The sequence below is a fragment of the Clytia hemisphaerica genome, unplaced genomic scaffold (genome assembly GCF_902728285.1).
Source record: "Clytia hemisphaerica strain Z4C2 unplaced genomic scaffold, Clytia hemisphaerica genome assembly, whole genome shotgun sequence".
NCBI lineage: Eukaryota > Metazoa > Cnidaria > Hydrozoa > Leptothecata > Clytiidae > Clytia > Clytia hemisphaerica.
Genome location: NW_027104297.1, coordinates 1,849,194 through 1,866,522, shown reverse-complemented (window position 1 = coordinate 1,866,522; position 17,329 = coordinate 1,849,194). Strand labels below are relative to the sequence as shown.

The 17,329-nt window shown below is 33.9% G+C and overlaps 2 protein-coding genes across 2 annotated transcripts; both read left to right on the top strand.

The window, feature by feature from the left end:
- Nucleotides 1–304: 304 nt before the first annotated feature.
- On the top strand, nt 305–11,456 carry LOC136817364 (nucleolysin TIAR-like). The gene is made up of 12 exons (XM_067073704.1): nt 305–416; nt 4,146–4,180; nt 4,453–4,573; nt 4,743–4,841; nt 5,005–5,071; nt 6,609–6,696; nt 7,856–7,931; nt 9,454–9,565; nt 9,762–9,848; nt 10,035–10,198; nt 10,561–10,707; nt 10,991–11,456. The coding sequence occupies exons 1-12, from the start codon at nt 405–407 to the stop codon at nt 11,225–11,227; spliced, it is 1,245 nt and encodes a 414-aa protein (XP_066929805.1). The 5' UTR covers nt 305–404; the 3' UTR covers nt 11,228–11,456.
- A 2,196-nt stretch (nt 11,457–13,652) lies between these two features.
- Nucleotides 13,653–15,626, top strand: LOC136817363 (2,4-dinitroanisole O-demethylase subunit alpha-like). Its single transcript, XM_067073703.1, has 3 exons — nt 13,653–13,741; nt 14,093–14,565; nt 14,767–15,626. Exons 2-3 carry the CDS (start codon nt 14,109–14,111, stop codon nt 15,384–15,386), a joined length of 1,077 nt encoding a protein of 358 aa, XP_066929804.1. The 5' UTR covers nt 13,653–13,741; nt 14,093–14,108; the 3' UTR covers nt 15,387–15,626.
- Nucleotides 15,627–17,329: the final 1,703 nt, after the last annotated feature.

The following is a 17,329-nucleotide window of genomic DNA, read 5'->3' as shown; positions in this document are numbered from 1 at the left end:
ATTTTCGAAAATATGCCACTTAAAAACAAACAAAGTACTAGATCCAATCCGTCATTCTAGTCTCCCGCGATAATCCCGCGATAATCCAGTCACCCGTCACTGTAATCTACGGCCCAACGGCCCAGCATTTTTAGTAGGCTAGGCTGTATGAATAACAACATGACTCTTCTTTATAATCTTCCATATGTGATCCCCGAAAAGATAAAAGCTCACACGTTACGGTGTCACCATTTGCATATAACCAAAATTCTACGTATAACGAATAGGATAATGGGTTCACGTCTTTATCAATACGTTTTAACTCTTTCTTGTTTAAAGCTTGTCACAAGATAAAATTTCATCGGGTGGAAGCACATCATCATCAAACTTCACAATATAACTTATACCAACTTATAATATCAACCATGTCGAATGAAGTAAGTAATTTTAACTTTTAGAGGTTAGACTGTAAATCATAAGCTTCACATTTCCTGTTTATACGTTTAATGATTTTCATTTTCATTCAGTTCTTTTCTTCTTGCAAAGCTAAAGTTTCACTATCAAAAAGTGCAGTTTGGCTTTAAAAACCTTCATACAAAATATAAAGAAAATGTATTAAACTCTGTACATATGCTTGATTTCATGTAATGCTAGACAAATAACGTGCAACAGCAGGTGAAAATGAAGGCATGCCTGTCAAATTTTTGCAAAAGAAAACTTCAATTAGTTCAGTCCGAAATATATTGGCCATTTTGGGTATTTTAACATTTTTCAGAATTTAAAGCTCAGGCGGAGATTGCAATTTCAGTACTTCCACTTTGTTTCAATGGATTTTATTTTATTTTGGGAGGGGTTAAGTTGCTTCCAGACTGTATTGTATTCTCAGTCATATTTGGAACATTTTTTAGCTTCAAGATCCTGAGATCCTAACTACTAAGGGGTCTTCGACAAAAAACTTTCGAATTTTTTATCGGCATAAGCTTCAGACCCCCTCCCCCCCTTGCTCTTATCGACCAAAATTTTTCAAATCCAACTTTTACATCTTCGAAAACACAATTTCCTCCAATCTTGTCCGCCATCGCCTTCCCACCCGTCATCGTTGAATTTTTGTCTATTTGTGCACCAACATTGAGTTTGTTCATACCCGCATTGATATTGTTAATCAAAACGAAAGTTAAAATGACAGGATATTTCGAAGGAAAAGGCAGCGCGCTGGCCAATGAAAAAAGGGTTTTTTATCAAAGCTAGTTCAAAACTGTACCGTGAGAGGTCCTAAAGCCGACAGCCCAGCTTAAAGCCGATGGGGTCTTTCAAAGATACAAACTAAAATAAAAACAAACCTTTCGCTGTGACGCAACGAAGATACCAAAGTGTCAACTAAACTGAGAGATTTGATACATTGAACCAATTGAACCAAATAACAATAATTGCTTCTTATAACAAAACATATTTTTTTATTGCAATATGCACAACGTCATAAATGACAACAGTAGTAACAGCATCATAAAAAGTAACGAGATGTTTTGAATTTCCAAAGCACACGAAAATATAAAAGAGGTCTGTGTACGAGCGTGCTCATTTTGAAACGTTACGTAATCAAGCCTGGTTTTTATTACTTTACACTGGCACTTGGCTTGATTGCGGGGATAGGACTTTGTGTAAGGATACATATAGACGACGTATATTACATTATATTATATATTACATGATAAGAATACAAATAGACGACGTATATTACAATTATTATGTATTACATGACACCTTGCTCCTATTCTAGTAAAGATAATATATGTCGTCAAAGAGTACACTTAAATGAAGAGCTGTCCGATTGCGGGCCTTCCGTAAATAAACATCCGGACTTATCGGTGGTAAAGAGGGCGTTGATAGTTGCCGCCTCATTGATTCAATGTTTGTTATTCAAATTAGTGCTACCACATCCGCCCTTTTTTCAACTTCGCGCCATTTTTACAATTTAGTCTGTTTGTTTCTTGATGGAAACCAGTCCAAGTTGTTTCGTATTTTTCCCGCACAAGTCACTTTTATTATAAAACTGTTATCGTTATAAACATGAGCAACTGATCCAGAATAAAAAGGTAATTATTTTACAACTCACACTTTTTAATTACATTAAATTGACATCTTGACATTACAGCTATCTTGTTAGATGTTTTGTTTCGAGAGTTCTAGCAATAGTTTATCGTTCAACTTGGAGAGGGAATGTTTGTAAACATAGAATTTTTTTTCATAACAGTTATTTGGGGTGTCGGAATTAAGCTGGGCTGTCGGCTTTAGGACCTCTCACGGTACTTTTAAAGCTGCGAATTTGAGCTCAAAGGTGAAAGCAAGTGAAATCATATGCTTTCAGTGGAGTTTGTGGACGAAATCAGAAAGAAATTGGCTGAAAGGATTTTCGTCTCAATACTTGTTTTTTTATCGGTATGTAGTGGGACCCCCCAAATTCGAAAGTTTTTTGTCGAAGATCCCTAAGGTCTTAATTTTAATGATAAAACTCAGAGTTAAAACTCTACTTTTCCAGCACTTAAAAATCACTTGTAGTTTTAAAGTTTTGAGGGAAATTCTCTTTCGTGCCAAATATTCACTTCCGTTTGGTTTGGGAACACAAACTACTAATGTCTAGATTTTTCAATACATCTCCAGAACTAACAGGTTTTTTGAAATTCTTTAAAAAAGTCCAAGCTCCTAAATAGTTTAACTATGTTTAACTACCATCAGTAGAATACTCGTTCATCTATTCAAGTTTGAAGACAAAAATTTGCGAAGAAAAGAAACCTTGAGCACAAAAAATGCTTTTTTAAACACTTTTTTCCACCGAAAAACAAAAAACTTTTATAGACTAACGTTCCCCAAACATTGAAGAAGCTTCTACTGATTAAAGTAAATGAGAGAAGATAAGATAAAACCTTGTAATCAACCAGAATTTACAACCTTTTGTTCAAAGCAAAAAGACGTGCTTTTCTCGCCACCATCGCCAACATGGAATTTTTTTCATCCAATCAGATCGTGCAATTTCACTTATATATAATAAATAAATTCCTGTAACTCAATGAAAATTGGAAAAAGCTGGTTTTTGACTGTTTCTTATCCTAAAGTGCTATTTTTTGATAAAAGCTATGCAATTATGTTTGAATTTCTAGAAAGCTTATTGTCAGTCAATATATTTTTTATTTGAAAGTAATTGCTTCATGGAATAAAAAGATATATCAAATCAAAGTCAAATCTTGTAGTGTCATAGGGTCACTCACCTTGTCAAGTTTAGCATTTCTTGAGATATATCCAATTTAAAGTGCTTTTGGTAGCTCTAATTCTAAAACAATCTCACCACTGCTTGAACAACTTCCCACGGTATGCACTGGCAGCACAAACTTAATTTCTTGCAATGGCTTTAAAAACTTGTCACACCATTCTGAGCTTAGAATTCTAAAAATTGGCTGTTTTCTATATGCTACGATCTTAAAAGTAGATTTACGTTGCCCTCTAAACTTTCAGTGTGAAGTAACAAATTTTACACCATTTTGTTGCTTGAAAAATTCTCATCATGATGATGATAGGAAATTTTGAGTAAGAAAATATTATAAGTGGGCTAATTATGGGCTGTTCCCAAAACCCCTAAAGTTTACCCACAATTAGACTCCAAACAAAAGAATTTCGTCACATAACACAATTACTCTTCATAATTGTGTTATGTGACTAAATTCTTTTGTTTGGATTCTAATTGTGGGTAAACTTTAGGGGTTTTGTTATTAAAAATATCCATTAACCGAAACAACCCTTAAGGGCAAAGGGCCTGGTACACGACAAGCCTAATTTTCAATTTTTCAAGAAGCTGTTTTTCTCGTTACACACCTCTCTTAAAATCAAACATTACCAAAATTTTCCATTTTGAAAAGGGTTCTTTAAAGATTATTGTGTTCAAACTGTACACATGGGATTTATTGACTCAAAGAATGGTGTCCTATTAAAAAGCAGTACTTCAAAAATAAACTTTGGGTTTCCCAAATTTCAAAGTTTGGTGTTATTGTTAAAAATTTTAGACCCTGTGAGGGTTATGATAACAGACGTCACTAGAATCCCTTAATTAATTTTCTTTTATCAATCATATTGATATGGTTTTTATTAATCTTTTCTCGTTTATGTTAATATTTTAGCCATCAGATGTCCCAGACCCAGCTGCAACAGTACTGTAAGTGTTTAGATGGAATTTATTTGTCGATTTTTCATCTAAAATTTGTTAAACCTGCATTTCATCACATTAAAATTTTGTTAGTATATTATTTTATAAACAACCTTCCTTGCAACTCTTAGAGCAAAAGTTAATTTAAAAGTAAATGAGTTTTAATGGAAGCCTTACTGTTTTCAAAGCTCGTTGATTATAGCTACTCAAATTGATATTTAAATTGGTATTTTTGTTTATTTGATAAAAAGAATCCTTTATACATCCTTTATTTATTTCAGATATGTTGGAAACCTTGATAGAAGGGTCACAGATGTCATGATGATAAACATCTTGAAATCAGGATTACAACAAGGCGAAGAGAAAGTCTTGTCAGCTAAAATGTTTGCCCCAAACGACCCTGTAAGTTTCATCTTCACTTCACTTCACATTCTGCCATGCTTTATTATCTTAAATCCTTCCCAAGAGATGAGTTCAATTGGCTTTCTGTTTAAAATTAGGTTATGTAATAACTAACTGCAATATCATGCAATTCTGGATATTGAAATCAAACTTACTTTCAAACTTTCAGTCACAAGGACCAGAAGGTTATTGTTTCGTTCAATTTGCTGACAATATTTCAGCATGCCAAGGAATGACCTTTCTCAATGGGCGTGATTTTTGTGGAAAGGTTTGTGTCTATTTTTTTCTGTACAACAAGTTTTGATTTTTTTTAAATCAAGTTTGTAAATATCAATAAAAATTCTGGAAAGGCTCCTGGTCTTGAAAAATGCTACTAAAATGATAAAGTAGCTACTTTTCTTATTATCATCTTATTGATTTATCTATTTTAGAAAGTGAAAGTCAACTGGGCAACCAACTCGAACAGTGGTGGGCCAGGAAATTATAAAATTATAGGAAGTAAGATTTTTTTGATTAACTTCTTGACTCCTTCGTGAATGAAATAATTTTTAAAACCTAAGAAATTGTCAAGGGTAAGATGATGTTTTTTTCTAGTTCAGATATTAAGCAGATATTCAATGGGTAAAAGTTGGTTATTGAGATTTATTAACCCGAGATGATGTAATATTCAACGAGGCGAAGCCGAGTTGAATATACATCACCGAGGGTTAATAAATCCAATAACCAACGAAAACCTATTGAATATGTTTTATTATATACCTAGAGGCAAAAATAAAACATTAATTATGTCAATAGCTAAACGTTTCACTTAAAACACTCCCATAATCGAACGTTCGAATGTTTTTATTTCTTAATGATTTTCTTAATTACTTTAAGTCATAAAATTTGTTTATGAAATTGACAATAGATTTATTTTAATGAATTTCTTTGATAACAACAAGAGCAATAAAAAAACTCAAACTTTAAAGCAAAATTTGAAAAAAAAATTATACCGTGGTATAATAGCCATGGTATATCAGGAATTATTCAATGGCTATTTTTGCCTACAGGTATATAATAACAGGCCATATTTCAGGGCAGGGCAGGATCTGTTGGTGAGGCTGTTTTTACCAAAATTCACAGGGGGGGTCCATGTACAAAACAGCGTCATGTATCAGTACTTTGTAGCAAATTTCGATTTTAAACACCCACCCACCCCTATAGTACAAAATGTACAAAATACTATCCAGCAAACTCCCAAAAACACCCCAACACCCCCTATATTTTACAATATACTATCCAGTACTATCCAGCAAACTCCCAAATACACCCTGACACCCCCTGTATGATACAATATACTATCAAGCAAACTGCCAAATATACCCCAACTCCCCCCTTACATAGTACAATATACTATCCAGAAAACTACCAAATATATCCCTACACCCCTTCATAAAATAAAAATTTTATGCCAAAAAACTTGAAACTTTGGGGCAAGTTTTTTATTCTTCCCATAAAAAAACTTTCAAAAAATTTTCTCAAAAATTCACAAAAACAATTGAGAATTTAAAACAATTTTCGACAAAAATCTAAAATAAATCACAATTTGATTTGATTTTGGCTTTTTAGTACACAAATACTAAGCAGAAAATCCGAAATTTGACCCTGACACCCCCTGTATAGTACACGTATACTAAACAGCAAATCAGAAATTTGACCCTGACACCCCCATGTATTGTACACAAGTACTAAACAGCAAAAAATTTTTGAAAACACCCACCCACCCCATGATACATGCCGCTTTTTTGTACATGGACCCCCCCCCCTGAAAGTCAAGTGATTTAAAGAGGAGCAGCAAAGGCCATGAAAAGTGGTCTGGATATTGTTCAGAGAGTGATCTGAATCCCCCCATTCATGATGCACCTATCTTCATCATGTTTGAAAAGTTCTTGAAAGAGAGATTCCCTTCAAAGAAGGAGGGGTTTGGGGCTCGCACCATGTTTTGCCAACAGTTATCCTGTATTGTAACAACTTATAAAATTTTGTTCCTTCTTAGGCAGTGTGACCATCTTTGTTGGTGATTTAGATGATGAAATAACTGATACAGAATTGAAACAAGCTTTTGATCCCTTTGGTGAAATATTGTAAGTTCGTATCATATCTTTAGCACTTTTTAGACATTTTGATGCATGCTCTTTAATTCATGTCCCACCTTGTTGGGGTTTGTATTTTTTTATCAATGCTTGTTGATTTAGAATGATCAGTCAGTTTTATTCTAATACCAAGATTCTCTACACTCGACCCTTAGGCCAAAAAAAAAAGTAGTCTTGTTTCCGGAAATCGGCCGGGTGAACTTTTTTTTGGAAAAAAATATATCTCACCCGGCCGCAAATAGAAAAAAACTTTTTTTTTTGTGCAATCGAAGAAAAAAAACAGCGAGCTCGTCGCAATAAAAAAGATTTATAAAGAGTTTAATTTCCATTTTACGATTTTACGATCCATTTAATGATTGTATTCAAAGATTTATAAAGAGTTTATTTTCCATTTTACGATTTTACGATCCATTTAACGATTGTATTCAAAGATTTACGTATGTCACTTGTGTTTTGAAAAAGAAAATCTTCTGTCACAAATGTTTTCTACTTTCCTGTTTTATGTTGTTGTGAATAGAATTACCTTAGAGTACAGCTTCTTCTTAAAATTTCGTTTTTTCAAGTAAAGAGACATCGAACCTGGATTATTTTTTCGTACACGTCAATTAGAGTTTTTCTAGGTAAATTGAAAAAAAAAAATATTTTCCGGCCGCCCGGGTGAGATTTTTTTTCGTCACCCGCATTTCCGGAAACAAAACTACTTTTTTTTTTGGCCTTATTCCATACTATCAAAGCTAAATTTTTCATGTCCTTCTTGATTTTCAGATACAAAATAAATTATCATATATTTTTAATTTGCTCGAATATTTTTTAAACATCTACAATTACAAATATCTCATTCCAAAACATTTTACAATAATTTTGATATTGATTGTAGATGGCGCAACTTGCCAACAGAACGAAATCTGGTCAAAGCATAATGCTGAGTAATTTCATGTTACTTTTACATTTTTTAACTTATTATCTTTCTTACTTTTTTTCTAATTTACACTTTTTTTAACTTTTTCTTACTTTACCTTACCTTTTACTTTTTAGCTTTTGATTCAGGATAAAACCAAACGAAGCAACATTACTATTGGCTTCTGCTTGGTTCTTCCTGGATAATCTTTTAAATTCTTTATAGTTGACATAGCTTTTTTACACACTTCAGGAACGCGAAAATTGTGCGTGATCTAACGACTCAGAAAAGCAAGAATTATGGTTTCATCTCTTTCTCCAATAAACCCGTAAGCTCACATAAATTATTTTTGCTTTGGTATAGAAAATATCACCAATTACAACGAAATGTCAACTTTTTGGACCTACCTCCGGGTACCCGGTGGAGGTTCTATAAATTAACCCATGTCCGTTCAGGGGGGGTTGGTAGTAAAATCTCAGACATAATGACGTTTACTACGGTGGTGGTGTGACGAAAAATCGAGAAAAAAATTTACCACCCAGAGTAGTTAAATACCAAAATGGGTGGTATCTATGTGTTAAATGTTGAAAAAATTTTACTACCTGGGTAGTTAAAACTGGTAAAATCAGCAAATTTTAGCTATTTTTGTTATTCTTTTAATTTTTTGGATGAGCTGACTTTTCTGAAAAAATCTGAAAATTTTTATAATTTGAAAAGATTTTCTGTTGAAAAGTTGTTTGCTGCAAACAAAAAATTCTCAAAATTTTTTGTCAAATATAAAAATACTTTAATTCTAAGAGCAAAACATTAATTTTTGCACTGAGTGAAAAAGAAATAATCATTTTTTAGCTTTTTTTGTAAAACCAGTCCGAAAAGCAACCAAAAAATAGGTGGTCTCCATGACAAATTGTCCCAAAAACTTTTACTACCAGGGTAGTATAATACCTCTTCCAAGAGTCTGGGTGGTGGTATGTAAAAATTTGGAAAAATCCTTTTACTACTCATATATGTCTGAGGTTTTACTACCGACAACTCCCCCCCCCCCCTGGTCCGTTCGTTCGTTCGTCTGTTACCAGCTTTTCTCAGGATTGGCTCATTAGTTTTTTCTGATTTTTTGCACAATGATGCAAAATGGCAATGCCTAAAATGTGACGGAGACCGATTTTCGAAAAAAAATATATTGGCAAATTTGGGCCAAAAACTGCCTAAAAATAGGGTTTTTTGGACTTTGTGCAAAATCCTGTCATTACTTTTTTCTGATTTTTAGTACAAAGATGGGGGGCAAGATTCTCTAAAGAATGGCTGAAGTGGTTTTTCACGGAAAATTCTTATTCGCCATAAAAAACGGATTTTCGTATTTTGGGGAAATTCCCTTTAACCAAATAAGAAAATATAGCTTTTCTCAATGTTGACTCATATTTTTTTCTGATTTTTTGCACAATGATGCAAAATGACATGGCGATTTTTGTATTTGGGAAAATTCCTTTTTACCATTCATACCAACACACAAGCTTTATTTTTCCATTCTGAATTTTTGTACAATTATTGTAACTTTTTTCTTATTTTCATCTGATGTTAATCATTAGGTAGGTCCATTCAGCATGTTGGTTGTTTACTTTAAAGTCTAGAAACAAAATATGATGCCAGACTTGCATGGTTTATATCACTGCTAAAATTTACGTTAAAATAACAGCCAAAATTATTTTTCAAACAAGCCAAAAGCGGCCAGTGTACTAGAGAGTTGCTCTGAATTTCAAAGAAACATTAAAAATACAGTAAATGGTCTTTGATTTCATGAAGAAAATCTATTTGAAACACACAAATAGAAAAGTTGAAAACTTTACTTTTAGGATGCAGAAAAAGCGATACGAGATATGCATGGTGCAATGTTAAAAAGACGACCTATCAAAACAAATTGGGCTACAAGGAGTCAGAAATCAGAGAATGGCGGACAACGAAGTTGTAAGATTCCTTGAAAAATTTTAATTTGAACTTCATTGGGGAAATTAAAAGAAGCTATCTAAATTATCTCTACTCTAGCAATTCTTATGTAAAAATTACAACTGGGTCTTCAACAGTTGACCAAGTAATTACTTATTTTAAAAGTTCATTCATTCAATGATTCATTCATTCGACATTCAAATTCTTTTACATGTAGCCGAATTGGATTACGATGAAGTAACGAAGGAATCAAGTCCAGAAAACTGCACTGTATACGTCTCAAATCTTCCCGACAGAGTAACAGGTGAGTTGAAGATTTGCAACGTCTCTAAAAATGAAAAATCTAGACATACATCTTCAAATATTTTTGAATTTCAGCACTTCACAAATATGTGATGTGATGAAAACCTGTGTAAATTTTAACACTCTCCTTTTGGTAGGTTCTTTCACCTGAATATTCTGTTTTCTAATTTCCTTTTAATTTTTTTAGATGAAGCTATCATGAGACACTTCGGAGACTTCGGCAAGATCATTGGTAAACCAAGGCTTTTCGAAGGCAAGAATTTCTGTTTCATTCGATACGATTCTCACGACACAGCAACGTCAGCCATATGTAAAGGAAATGGTACAGAACTCAACGGCTCTATTTTAAAGGTATCCCTGTTTCATTTCTTTGCCTCGACCCTTATCCTCATTCTTATCTTTAACCAAGCCTGTAATATTTTTAAATGGATTGTACTGTCTATATTCACAATTTGGATCAGTGATTTCAGAGTTTTTATCGGTCAAGCAATTTTAAATCAAATAGTTAACTACTGCAATTTCTACACAAAAAGAACCTGATTACGACAGGAGAATCTCTCGGAACGTTGGTAGCCAAACGTAAATCTCGTGAGCCGCGAGTTCCAATAACATCTTTTTGTTAAAGGGTATTTTTTTTATCATTGTGATAGAGTTTTTACCTTTTTATCGACATCGTACCCATCAATTTCTAACATCCTTTCGTTCACCAACAGTGCTGGTGGGGTAAAGAGAATGCAGCCGACAACCATAACGGGCCAACCAGTAACTACTCCAGCAATCGAACACAACATGTTAACGTCAATCAACAGAATCCACAACAACAACAAGCTGCCATGTACCAACAATACATGCAACAATATGTACGTCACTTTTCCCGTACGCTTTTTATAAGGAAATTAGGCTAGCTTTGACTCAAATCTAAGAACAAATTAACCGACTCAAAATTTATTGGCCTTTTTAAAAAAGGTCTACTCGTTTTTTTTCTTTTTATGAAGAATAAACCAATGCTAATTTTTGAAATTGTTTAATATAATTTAGGACCATTTTACAATTTTAAGCTCTGCAATTATTTGCGAATCCTAGATGGGGAACAATCTATCTATCACTTATAGCCTCACTCATATCGTATATTTTTGTACACAGTATTCCAACCCAATGCTTCAACAACAATACTATCAATATTGGATGCAATATCAGCAAATGCTTCAACAACAGGGCGGTGGTGCAAACGCCCAACAACAGGGTGGAGCAGGCGGCCAATACCCTTACCAACAATATGGTGGCTACAATTATAATCAACAACAGGGTGGTCAACAACAAGGCCAAGGAGGTCAACAAGGTGGTGGCAACTATCCACCAAGCAGTAATTATCAGCAATAAATCGACCAATTAGAGCTATGTTTACACTGAACGATAAATAGAAGAATTTTAAAGTTGTGTTTACATTAAAAGAAAGTGTTGAGTATGACTTGGTGATGGGTGGATTGCTGGGGAGATTTTATTGAAAGGAATTGAGATAATATGAACATCTATTTTGTAAATAATGCATTACCATTTTTGTTTACTACTTTTAACGAAGATCAGAACTTTGGTGTCTTATTTTGTAGAATGACTGTCTCCGTTTTATTTATTATTTAATAATTAAGACTGCCGACTTTTTGACTTGCCATTGTTAGCTGTAAAAAACGTAAAGTTTTGGCAGTTTCAAGTTTTCCCTTCAAAAATCTAATGGAAGCGAATTTTTTAAAACAGATGAATTTGCAGGGAGAAATTTAAATATCTACACTAGAGTTTAATCCCTGAACTCCATAGGCCTCTATAGGCCATAGACCACTTTCTTTAAGGTACGGGTACAGACCACTATCTCAAAATTCCACTTTGCTCTCACGAAGAAAAAGCAGAACATTGTGTTTCAGAAAAATCCTAAATTGCTTAATATTACGATCTTTTTTTCTAAAATAGAATTTCAAGTCTGATAGGTATACCATGATAGTACATGTCAATTAAACCCTTCTAGAAAATTGCTTCGTCTATCAATTTTAATAATGTTTCTTCTACATGCCACAAAGATGCAATTAGTCTAATTTGAAGGTGATTAGATCCGGTAATTGGTAAGGTAATAATTGCAGTCGGTAAAATTCTTTCTAGAAGTTTCTAGAATATTCAACAATGATATAAATGAAATATAAAAAGCTAAGATTGTGTGGATCAAAAAACACATTTCCATTTTCTGATATTTCTATCTTTACAGATCTTTATCAAGTTGTAATCATGAAATAATTAATCAAATTTGAAGAAAATCAGATTTGGCTTATTCCGGGTAGGGGGTTTGCGAGATGACGGGTATATTCGAGCCAAAGTTCGAATATCGACCCTTAGGCGAGGTTAATTTAATTTGTCGTTTTACGGGCCAAGCTACCCAAAAAAGAGGGTCGGTCGGTCGCCGAAAAAAAATAAATATAATTTCACCTTAAAAATCTCCTAAAAAGGCAGCAAAAACTACTACATCAAATCATGCGAAATAGAAAATAAAAAGACAGAAAAAGCTAGAATGGATAAAATGAAAAATTGAACATAAAATTCTCAAAACCTTAAAAAACTACGAAAATTTTGAGAATTTGCCGAAAGAAAATCTACTACCAAAATCAATTTTATTTTAGGAATTTCAGAGTCAGTCGGGCCAGTAAAACAACTAATCGAATTGGTCTTGCCCTAGAGAGATTGAACTTTGACGTTTTTGTGACCCTTATAGATAGACTGTTTCTCCCAATTAAAATGTTAGTCCAAATTGCAAGGATTTATGACCCTTTGAGGGAGTTGATTTTTAATTTCGTAATTTTGGAACCCGCTTCAGAGACTCAATTGCTTTTTAATAGTTTTTGTACCCCTTTGAGGGACTTTTGAGAGTATAAAAAGGGACCCTTATGACTCGTACATACCCGGCACCCATTTTACCTAAGTGCCTCCCCCCTCCCACCTTATATGCTTGTAAAAAACATGTAATGAGAAAGAGAAGCTGACCCTTCGATATCATCGGACCGGGTCCTATTCCGGGATAGTTTCCTACCCCTAGATAAGGAAATCACAGTGCTTACCAGACATTGTACTCTGTGCTCGCGACACATCAGAGCCATGCTGTATCGATGATGATAATCGAACAGTACGGGAGAACCTTGCATTCTCGCAGGTACTGAACATATGAGTACCATCACCACACCACATTCAATATCCATGTCCAATGTTCAATCTCCCCATACTTTGTATCAGAGTGATGGTACCCTATTCCCTTCACATGGTATGGGTTGACCCGGGCCAAGGTACATTCACTTACCAAGTGAATCGCAGCACCGAGTGGGAATCGAACCCTGACCTCCAGCACGGAAGTCAAGAACGATGACCACTACACTACTGCGCCTGTAACATGTAATTATGTTGATAATAATATTTGCAATCGGCAAGATTCAGCAAAATTTTGAATCCTACTTGAAATCTTTCTTTCTAGAAGTTTCTAGAGCATTTCATAATGATCGTTTAAAAATAACTATTGAAAATTGAATTGATACCTAACCAGGCAATTCCATAATGATGTAATTAATTTTAGTTTAAAAATAATTAGTTGGTAATTTCAAACACTAAGATTCAGCAAAATTGAGCGACATACTTGCGACGTCTTTTGTATACTATAATTGCAACCTATTTCAATTTATAACTAGTATTTTAATCGAAAAATTTTGCCTAAATAGCACTCTTTGACAATCTTAAACTGTATAAATAGGCTTCAAAATTTCATTGAAATTATTATCATCAGCAGCCATAGAGAAGAAAAGAACAGAAAAAACGAAGAGTTAAAATCGAACAACTGAAGTTGCAATTTCAAAGCAAGTCTTCTTTCAGGTAAGAATCTTGCCAACTTTAGAAGAAATATTTTGTGAAAATAGTGGTTCGCCCTTATCAAATTCAACGGATTTAAATAAATCCATCAATTTTTTTCCGCTTATATTGTTTTTTTAAAGATTTTTTTAGGTACCCTGAAAATAAAAGAGAAGGTATACAGCGGTAGACCTTTCATCACAATTTGAAATAATCATGCAAGGATCGCTTAATAACTTCAGCAATGGTTCTGCTTCAAAGAGCTAACTCAAAATGAAATATATTACGATTAAAATTTTGCCAGATTACCGCACTCCTTCCTTTAAAAGAAATCTGCATTTATATGTCACCTTTTTTGCCTTTTTCATCATGTAGCAAAGAACATCACAAGATGAAGCATCCATTCGTCTTCATCACTATCATTCTAATACTCATTTCAAGTCTCGTCTATGCGGCTCCAACTACAAGTGCTCCAGCCCCAGCAGGCCCACAACAACGCCTAGTAAAGATCAGTGAAAATGTGTATACATATATCTTTAGACAAGGAGTCCAAAGAAACTCAATGTTCATAATCACAAAACGTGGTGTCATTGTTTTCGAACCTTTCAATTCAGACCATTCAAAATTGTTACTGGCTGCTATCAGATCAGTGACTCAAAAACCAATCAAATTTCTCTTGATCTCACATAACCATTATGACCACGCGAATGGAGGTAAAGTTTTCAAAGATGAAGGCGCGACGGTCATTGCTCATGAAGAAGCTGTGGATTGGATGAAAGCAAACCCTCACCCTGATCTTTACATCCCGGACAGAACTTGGACAGGAACCAAATGCACAATCAGACTTGGTAAACATTGATATTGTTTTGTCTTTTTCTTTAATTCAAACAATAGAATAAGTCCTCTCAGCTGGAAAGTGGCTTATCTCTATAATTTGAAACTTTCTCTAATTCGAAGAAAATGTTTTGTCACTTGAAATCAAATTAGAGAGAGTCCTGTATAGTATTTCTATATGTATTCATTTCATGCGCAATATTGTTTTTCTTTAGGGGGGGCAAAAGTGGATTTCCATTATTTCGGGATCAACCATGGGAACGGAAATACGGTATTTGTTTACAAGCCACCTCGTAGCCAATCAAGAGCCAAGCGCAATGCTACCAGCAGCCAATCAAAGAGCGAGAATATTGCGTTTATGGCAGATCTTGTCACACCCAATCAAGTGTTTTTCAGCAATGCACCCGATTATAACATGAAAGAAACTGTGAGAACACTCCGTGAAATCCTGAAACTTGATTTCGAAAAAGCTGTTTTCTCGCACAGCGCGCGGGGAGATTTAAGTGCCGACGGATCAAAACAAGATATTCGCGACTTGTTACAGTATGCAGCTGATCTAAAAGAAGGTGTTGAAAAGCTTTTTGCTGAAGGAAAATTCCCAATCACTAATCCTGAGTTATTGCAACTTCCACAGTACAAACATCTGGCGCGTTATGATACCGACTTCTCTAGAAATGTCTTGAAATTCTCTATCGAGTCTTTCATTGGACCGTATCCATGGAGGAATGTTGACAAATACATGAAACCGAGACAGAGTAGACCAAGGTATGGAAGAAGATACTGGGGACGCAGCAACCCAACCCAACCCAACAACTGGAACCGATACTCCCTCTGATATTTTGATGATGCAAGGACAGCTTTTATGAAATCATAAAAGGATAAATGAAAATTGAGCTACGCTAAATGATACTCTTTAATACTTCATACCTACCAAATCGTTTTGTTCAGTATATTTTGAATTTACATATATTCTCCCCTGTAACTCTTTATATATTTTGACTTTAATATCTCTTAATACTACTATTTTTTAGAATATTTTTAATTCTGAAAGATTTTTCGATTTTCTTATTCATTACGCCAATGTTATATTGATTAGCAATTTTCCCACCCTTTCTAAAAGCTTCGGTTGACCCCCAAGAAAGCGTATTGAAACCTGTCGTTGGCTCCCAAAAAAGCTCTTTTCCATTTCAGTCCCAATCACCCCAGTGGGTACCTCTGGGTTCTAACTTTGACGGGCTATATCTCCATTGAAGATGTCGGAACGAAAGTTCTTTATTTTTTTCTCTCCAAAAAGCGTAAAGCTCTGGGAACGAAAGGATTAAGTCCCGTATTGGTTTAAGGGATCTGACCATAGTCAAGAAATTGATTTTGGTACTTGCTACTTGAACATAAAAGTTACGGTTTTCAGGTTCCTTTACACTTTAAACAAAGAATTGCCTATTTACAAATTACTTTTTATCAAATCCCATAAAAGTAATGAAGGATTTAATTGCAAAAATGACGTTATAAACTTTAAAAAGACGTTAATAATATATTGTATCACCCTCTTTTATAAAAAGTGGTAAGTTTTGATTGGTAATTAACCTTTTTGTTTCAAAAATTTTTCAAACTGTCCGCAAAGAATTGAACTGTTTTAAATTTTTTGAATTTAAACATAGAGGTAATAAAAGTTAGATGGAGTAACAACTTTTCTGTAATAGCCATAGAATAAGTCATAAAACTCTTTAGAAATTTCTTTCAAGTCGGCCTCCTTTGATTACCAATCCTTGATAGCAAAAATCAGTCAAGATATAGATTATAAGGTCCAAAGAAACCTCGTATGTTTAGGTAAAATGCGAATTATTTTCGAGTAATAATTTCTTTATAGTTTTAAAAGAAGTTTTTATTTTATCGGGAAACTTTCCAGAGGTAAACTTCTTCAAATTTTGCGAATTCTTTGTTGTTTGTGGAAGGTTCTTTGCTATAAATATCTTTAGATCTAAAATAGCAGCTGCCTTGAAATTTTGTTAGAATATAGTTGAAATATTGACATAAGTAAATATGTAAAAATTGACAAAATTTGCCGAGGATTCCCTGAGCAGTGAACATTTCAAATTCGATGTTCTATGCTTATTCTTGCAAGGTTTTCTAATGTTTTATAAACAAAACTGTCATCACACAATGAACAAATTAAAAATGTTGCGTGATTTTATTCAAATTCTCTTTGACTCTTGTATTCCCATGAGCGAAAGCAAAATTAATGGCTTTTTCCCAAAGCAACAAAGCAACAGTTTGCTATCAACGATACAATACAATAGAATAGTAGGAGTGGTATCTCCATCTATATTTTTATTACCTCCATGATCTAAAGTAATAGCTGTTTTTCTATGAACAATTGGGATAAAAAATAGGTCAAAAAGCACTTTTTTCAAGATTTTGAGACAAGTAAGCTTTTAGAAAAATTTCCGAAAATTTGTTTTTAGTTCGGTAAAGGATACACCATCTACCACAAAAAATCTCTAAAAATATTTCTTCTTCGATCAAACTAAGCTCTTCAAAGTTGAAATACTGTTCGTCGCAAAAGTCTTCATTTTCTTCTTCGTCAAATTTTTCTTTGCTATTCATGAATTTTCAGACTCAAGGATAGTTGGCCTAACAGAAAATGTATAACATGTCAAATTTTTTTAGCTACATCAGGCAGAAATTTATGTTTTGTACATGACAAAATATCAAAATTCATTATGGTCAGAGCCGCAAATTTTTTTCCGTACATGGACGGGAGTATCATCGACGGTCGGG